The sequence below is a fragment of the Antennarius striatus genome, chromosome 8, assembly GCF_040054535.1.
Source record: "Antennarius striatus isolate MH-2024 chromosome 8, ASM4005453v1, whole genome shotgun sequence".
Classification (NCBI taxonomy): domain Eukaryota; kingdom Metazoa; phylum Chordata; class Actinopteri; order Lophiiformes; family Antennariidae; genus Antennarius; species Antennarius striatus.
This window is the reverse complement of record NC_090783.1, coordinates 17,859,706-17,866,786: the sequence shown is the minus strand read 5'-3', so window position 1 is coordinate 17,866,786 and position 7,081 is coordinate 17,859,706. Positions and strand designations below refer to the sequence as shown.

Below are 7,081 nucleotides of genomic sequence, written 5' to 3'. Positions count from 1 at the left end.
AAGGCGATGCACCTGGGATAGAACCTTTTGGTATGCCGGGGGGCAGTGACTTAGTGGTAGAGCGGGTCATCCAATGTTCCAAGATTGGCGGTTCGATTCCCCCTCCCACCCAAAAATACCCGGAGTGTGAGCCGACAGTGGGTGTCAGCACCGCCAAGACGCCCTTGAGCAAGGCGCCGGCACCCTTACAAGTTGCTCATTTGGGCGCACCATAAAGGAGCTGCCCACCACTCCCCCCCGCATGTGTACGGGACCCCTGTGTGTGTGAGTGTGTGTTCAGGGCCTGTTCACACTGATACATGCACGTATGAATTACTAAATCTAGTGTGCCACTAATTTCCCTTTCAGGATTGAGTATATAAAATAAAAAAAATATTAAAAATTAAAAAAATATATTCAATTGTTTATCAGCTGCAATATATTGTTTTGGAACTGATGTCATTGCAGAAGCAGAGGTTTTTATACCGAATCTAAGGTTTGGAATATTGTTGTTGCTATTGTGGGATGTTGTGTGTTAACATTCGACAATTAAAAAAAAACAATTCATAATTTTGTTGGGAGGTGTAGCTTGTCTGTTAAGAAAATGAAAGCATTGTGGAAATATGTTCACTGACAGCATATTGAGGCAGATCCACCCATTAAAAAACGGGAGTTCATGGCAGAGCTGCCCCAAAACTCAATATATATACTTCTAAGTATATATATTCTTAAATATATATTTGACTCGGCCAAATTGGTATCCAGAGTTGAACAATATTTTACTTGTTCATGGTACGATAACTTTTCCCCAATGTGAATTCAGATGTTCATTGAACAAAGAACTCTCTATCCAAATAAATCAACAGCTTATTTCAGCATACTAAAATCTTTTACAGTTGCATAAATTTACCACAAATACAGCACTTGAGAGAAAAAACAATTCAAACCAAGAATTCTTTTAACTCCACACGTGGAGTTACAATTATATAAGTGTAATCTAGTCGTAATACCACTAAGACCTGTCAAGATGAAGGTTTCATTTTGAATAACCCCTTTAAAAAATTGGAGTCATTCACGATGGCTAAGTTCAGTAAGAAATTATATACTAGAAACGTGGCATTTAGATCATTTTTATTCAAGTACATTATATTTTAAACATAACATAGCCACAAGAGGGCACAGGCATTACTTTAGGGTAATCCACTATTTTCACCAATCAAGATTATAGAAATTATTCTAAACTTCCAAACACCTTCTGAAATCCCTGTTTATCCACCACCAGTCCAAATCGTGTGGAAAAATAAAATGTCTGTGGACTGCCGTGTCTCTTTAATTTCAAAATTGTCTCATTTACAGAGTCTCCTGTATCGCCAAAGGTCATTACATCAGAGACAGGCATGTAGATGTCATGGCGCCTACCCCAGAATGTGAGGTGGGACACTTTAAGAGTCGTCTGGGATGAGTCCAGGTACATCATCCCCACAACTCTCCTGAAGAAGTGACTGGTAGCATATAACATGACACAAGCAAATAGTGATAACCCTGTTGTGTAACTCACAAGAAAGAAAGGGACTTCTCCCATGTGGTAGAGTATAAACACCGGAGGTAAAACTACCACGGTGATCCCAGTTTGGAGCAGTTTGAGCCTAGACAACACTCGGATGACCTTAATATGTGGTAGTGTGTATATCATAGTGAATTTCTTTTTCTCCAAGTCCGAAGACCTGACCAGGGCTGAGACTTTAGGTGCAAGGGGTCCATCTAAACTCTTGATAGGTGAACCTTCTGAATTGCAACGCACTGCAGGTCTCCCTTCGGTGAACAGGCATGGTCCTCTAGTACAAGTCGGAATGTGGAACATCAACCTTTGTAGAAACACTGACCTTACCTGTAGAAAAATCAGATAAATGTATTGACTAAAAACAATTTACAAATACTGATTTGAATAAGACAATATAACAAAAAAACACTAGTGATATTTCAACAAATCCAATAATTTAAAAAAAATTATCAGCATATTAATTGATTAGAAATAATAATGAGCTGCACCTTTAATATTTCATGAAATTAATGTAATTCAGCATCTATATAGCCAAAAGTTGTAAAGCTGTAACATAAATGTTCCATAAGTTGCGAAACATTGACGCGCTGGTTGTTTTTGGCCATCTCCTAAGTGTCAAAGGTCATTGTTACATATCTAATTGTTACATAGTGCCTGGTCGCGGACAAAAAGTAGGAGCAATTTATCGGGATCAATAAAGCAGACACCAGTGATTTTTTTTCTCTACCTAAGCGGAAATTTATCAACCGAACCAGCAATGCCAAATTGTCCATTATTTTGTGTCAATGAAGCAGCGTTGACCAAATCTGAACGACATAACTTTACATCCGCGATGCATCCCAGGAGCAGTACTACAGCTAGCTTAGGTAGCTAATACTTCAGCTGTCCATTTACTTTCTGTAGTCTCGTAGAAGAATAATTTTTAAGTAGGAGCTTCAGAAACAACGTTGCCATGACTGCGCCGCGCTGAATGGGAGAAGAAAATCACGACATACAGAATAAATGTTCAAAAACGGTGAGTGTAGTACAGCTGTAGCCATGATGAACACGACCCGGATGTACTTCCTCTTCCTTCTTCTTCTTCTTCTACGTCTTCTTCTCATGTTCCTCCAGATTATATTACTTGCTTTTGAAACGTGACTTCCTGTTTACCTAAATCTCTTTTTGGATTTTGAGTCAACATGACTATCTTGTATTTCGACTTTTATGAATGAACGTGATTTTAAAAAATCAAATCAATCTTTTTTTCATCATCATCACCATCATCATCATCTTCTTCTTCTTCTTCTTCGCGGAAGTCAGTGTCACATCGGTGGTGAGAGTACGTATATATGTCCGACGAGGCATCAAATGAACGTAAACGTAACAGAATTATTAGCTCCTGTTTATTTATTATTGCTTCTTTATCAGACAAGGAAGAGGAGGCACCATGCAGTTTGGAGATGAGGTGGTTCTCTATTCGGTTGTCTTTGTGATCGTCCTGCTGGGGAGCCGCAGTGCTCTGTGGGCAACCTTCCTCACCGCGTCCTTCTACCTCTTCGTGGTGATATTCCGGTTCCCCCAGTTACCGACCTGCCGAGTCCAGCAATTGCTGCGCCCAACCAAGAGTGCATCCGGCGGCGTTCCCAGAGTATCAGTGGTCGGTCACCGAGGCGGTGGGCACGATGCTCCAGAAAACACCTTAGCAGCCATCCGGGAGGTGAGAGGCAGACTGACGGAGTCTTTGTGCTATGTCCTGGAGTACTTTTTCCTGTCTTCCATGGGGGCCAAGGGGTACCACCACCCCTCCCCAATTAGGTGTAATGTACACTGGAAACTAATACAATACAGACTTTAGAAAGACTTCCCCTTCTCCTTTTGGCCTTTCCCAGTTAGGGGTTGCCACAGATTTTACCCTGTGTTTTCCCATCATTTTTAAAAAAAATCACACTGACTACCCACATTCCCACTTATACCACATTAATGCATCTTCTCTTTGGTATATAGGTCACCAAATAAACCCTTCTGATTCTTATTCCAGCAGTCTTATTTATTTGTCTTATTTGTTATACTCTAGGCTAGTAAGAATGGTGCTACAGGTGTGGAGTTGGACCTTGAGTTCTCAGCAGATGGTATCCCAATACTAATGCATGATGATACTTTGGATCGGACCACCAATGGTTCAGGACCACTCAGTCAGGCAAATTTGTCTGAGTTGGGTAAACTGGACGCAGCTGCTAAACATAGACTCAGGTAGGAAAGCAGGTACCATCACACATAGAGTGCAAACATAGTCTAATGAGCAGTTAATATTTATTTTCTAAGCTCTGATTGCTCTGTTTGCTTTGGGCTTTTGCAACCTGATACAAAAACACCTTCCATGTAAAGCAATTATACAATTGATTTAAGGAACGACCAACTCTGTTTTTGCTAGTTGTAGGGCACACATTCTAATTAACAGATTTTATAATCATTAACAGCATCAGATTCCCAGGTAAGCCAAGATAATTTGTTTGGAAGAAAAAAAATGTTGACATGTGATTCTGAAGTCACACTGGGATTTGTTCTTTTAATCAGGGACAAGTTTGCTGGTGAGAAGATCCCAACTCTGGAGGAGGCAGTGGAGGAATGCATCAAGCTTCAGCTCACTATTTTTTTTGATGTCAAAGGTCATGCAGATGAGGTGCAATCAATGAAATGAACGACTCATGACTTGATCACATTCAGTGTTTGTCACAATGAATCTGTATTGTCAATACTGCATAATGAAGAGTGTAATCTCTACAGTGCAGACTTGTGTGTGTGTGTGTGTGTGTGTGTGTGTGTGTGTGTGTGTGTGTGTGTGTGTGTGTGTGTGTGTGTGTGTGTGTGTGTGTGTGAATTTACGCAGTTGTAACTACTATCTCTTTCTGACTGGATGGAAAGTAATTTCAGTACTTATTTTATTAGGTTCATGTGCCCTTCTATAGACATTTTTTGTCTATTATTTGTGTGAAATCAAAATGTAACTACAGTAATATAAACTTTTATATTGTAAGTGCTTTGGAATATGTTTGCATTGAAACATAGTACGGTAATATTTAATGTTTATTGCTTGGAATGCTATAATATGTGTCACTAAAATGCACACTTACCTGACCCAGAATAGGTCCAACAGGGTGATTGTAGTTAGGCCACATACTCAATGCAGTGTTTGCAGCACTTCATTTTGCATAAGACAAATTCAAACCAATACTCAATATATTTTAGCTTAGAAAAAAAATGCTGCAGTGCAGGTGATTCTTTATCAAGGTCCACTGCAGTGTGGCTACACACACAGCCGCTGGTGACATAGTTGGATAAAAGCACACACAGTGATGTAACAGCTGAAACACAGAACTCTAATAACAGACTGTCCTACAATAACCATGTATTTTGTACTTCCCTCCTAGGCAGCTGCAACACTTACAAAATTGTATAAAAAAGATCCAGTCCTCTACAATAGCAGCATTGTCTGCTCCTTCGAGCCAAAAGTCATCTACAGGGTAAGAGACTGTTAGAAGTGAGCCAGTTTCACTGCAGGACTGTCAAACTACTGAGGAAAAATGGGAAAGATTTCATGCAGACTGTTTTCTGTTTAAGTATGGTTCACATGCTTTCCCACTGCCTGCATAATTATTGTAGAACTGAAGCACTTGGTTTTTTTAAGACATTGTCCATGATTTCTATGAATGTGAAGCTTGGATCTCTGTGAGAAAGTGAGCTTGCAGTATAGGGATGTCCTTGCACATTTTTTGCCATATTCAGACACATGTAACTTTGTATGAGTTGAACTGAGCAAAAATCGAGCTCAAAATCTCTCAAATAAGAATTCTTTCCTTAAAACTGGTTTGCCGGACCAGTGTTAATGATCCAACATAAAACAAAACAAACTGGAACAGCACACTTGTTTTGCTTATCTCCACCTATGATCTCGTATTTGACATGCTGATACAGAATAGATAACCTGCAGTAGTTTTTCCCCATTTCTGTTGTGTATAGTAATCCTATAGCTAACCACCTTCGCTTCATTTCGTTTTCTACTCACCTCTGGCCCAGATGAGACAGAGTGATCCTGAAGTGATTACTGCATTGACCCACCGGCCATGGAGCTTCAGTCGGTTTGGAGATGGTACCCCGCGTTCCTCATCACCATGGAAACACAAGTGGTTAACTCTAATGGACATTGCGTTGGACTGGGCACACCATAATGTATTATGGAAGCTCTGTGGTATCTCTGTGTTTCTTGTGCAGAAGAACTTTGTCTCACAGTGAGTTTCTGCACCGGGGACCATACACTCATTACTGCTCTATAAAATTTATAATTCAGTGTAGACACACTCAGATCTAATGACTTAATAACACTCAAATACTGTCACTTCTTGTGTTGTGTGCACCAAAAAAATAACTCTATTTCTGTGTACTGTCTACAGAGACTATATCCAATATTGGGCCCAGAGGGGGGTGGAGATCGTAGTCTGGACGGTCAACACAAAAGTGGAGAAAGACTATTACCAGGATTTGCTGAAAGTCAGCTACATCACAGACAGCTTTGTGGAAGATTGTGAACCCCATTACTGAGAAATACATATATCCAGCACTCTGGTTACTGTGCACATGCACATTAGAAAGACACCATGTAAAAGAAAAGTATGTTAATGTGGCATGTAGGAGGAATCTTGTAGTCTCATGCACACCATTATTGCAAGTATGTGTGGTAGTATGTTTGAGATATTAAACTGACCATGACCAGACTAGGTTTTATACAGGTAACTGGGACACCAAGGAACCTGACACGCACAGTTGAAAGAAAAAGTATTTGAACCCTTTGAGATTACTTGGATTTCTGCACAGTGGCAGCAGTAGTTCAGTCCACTAGGTCTTGTCGTGGGGACCGGATGGTGGCTGGCTCAAGACCCACCCATGGACCAAAAAGTTTGGAGTGTGAACTGGAAGTTGAAGAGGTGCCAGTTCACCCATTAAGCACCAAGGTGTCCTTGAGCAAGGCATGTCCCCAAACAAGTTCCTCATTGGGGCACACCTGGAGCTGCCCACTGTTCTACCATCATCCTGTTTTTATCTACATTTACAGACATTTAGAGTGCCAGGTAGCAAAAGTATGTGAGTGTTTGGATTCATTCACTGATCACCCATTCTCTCTTGAGATTCAGTTGGTGGACAGATGGTCTTATGTTTTTCTGCAAAATGGCTGATTCCTGGATCCAATCAGCTCATGAAGAAGTCAGTAACCTAGGGGGTCATATACTTATTCTATTGCTCCTTTTTGTGTTGAAACCTACAAGTTGTAAAACTAGGACTGGCTATTGGAAGCAAAACAACCATTCATTGATTGCTCTGTAATTAGTGATTTAATCTTTTTAAACAAACTACCAAACTTGCATATGGATTCATTCCTTTTTCCATGATAATCAAAAGCAGAGTATATCTCTGCCCAAACTGTGGGATTCAAACTAGTTGAGGCTTTGGGGCCAGTCTCAGAATATTTTCAGGTTGGTATCAGATTATGTCCTCTCTCATTGGCCA

At 40.3% G+C, this 7,081-nt stretch overlaps 2 protein-coding genes across 5 annotated transcripts; one reads left to right on the top strand and one right to left on the bottom strand.

The window, feature by feature from the left end:
• Positions 1–1,100: 1,100 nt before the first annotated feature.
• tmem186 (transmembrane protein 186) lies at positions 1,101–2,615 on the bottom strand. 4 transcript variants are annotated; one of them, XM_068322224.1, is made up of 2 exons: positions 2,536–2,615; positions 1,101–1,867 (listed from the first exon to the last, which is right to left on the bottom strand). In XM_068322224.1, exons 1-2 carry the CDS (start codon positions 2,578–2,580, stop codon positions 1,211–1,213), a joined length of 702 nt encoding a protein of 233 aa, XP_068178325.1. In that variant the 5' UTR covers positions 2,581–2,615; the 3' UTR covers positions 1,101–1,210. The 4 variants fall into 4 exon arrangements, with proteins under 4 accessions (XP_068178325.1, XP_068178324.1, XP_068178327.1 ...); XM_068322223.1 differs by having other exon boundaries at positions 2,435–2,604; XM_068322226.1 differs by having other exon boundaries at positions 2,029–2,571.
• Positions 2,616–2,701: 86 nt separating this feature from the next.
• Positions 2,702–6,936, top strand: gde1 (glycerophosphodiester phosphodiesterase 1). The gene is made up of 7 exons (XM_068321561.1): positions 2,702–2,861; positions 2,951–3,239; positions 3,597–3,772; positions 4,097–4,202; positions 4,951–5,043; positions 5,597–5,808; positions 5,971–6,936. The coding sequence occupies exons 2-7, from the start codon at positions 2,970–2,972 to the stop codon at positions 6,116–6,118; spliced, it is 1,005 nt and encodes a 334-aa protein (XP_068177662.1). The 5' UTR covers positions 2,702–2,861; positions 2,951–2,969; the 3' UTR covers positions 6,119–6,936.
• The last annotated feature ends 145 nt before the right edge of the window (positions 6,937–7,081 follow it).

Excerpts from the sequence above, each read along its gene's own strand:
- gde1 (XM_068321561.1), top strand. The coding sequence starts at position 2,970 with ATGCAGTTTGGAGATGAGGTGGTTCTCTATTCGGTTGTCTTTGTGATC. Across the intron at positions 3,240-3,596 it reads CCTTAGCAGCCATCCGGGAG|GCTAGTAAGAATGGTGCTAC; the intron begins GTGAGAGGCAGA and ends GTTATACTCTAG. Across the intron at positions 4,203-4,950 it reads TCAAAGGTCATGCAGATGAG|GCAGCTGCAACACTTACAAA; the intron begins GTGCAATCAATG and ends CTTCCCTCCTAG.
- tmem186 (XM_068322223.1), bottom strand. The coding sequence starts at position 2,494 with ATGGCAACGTTGTTTCTGAAGCTCCTACTTAAAAATTATTCTTCTACG. Across the intron at positions 1,868-2,434 it reads CTTCTACGAGACTACAGAAA|GTAAGGTCAGTGTTTCTACA; the intron begins GTAAATGGACAG and ends ATTTTTCTACAG.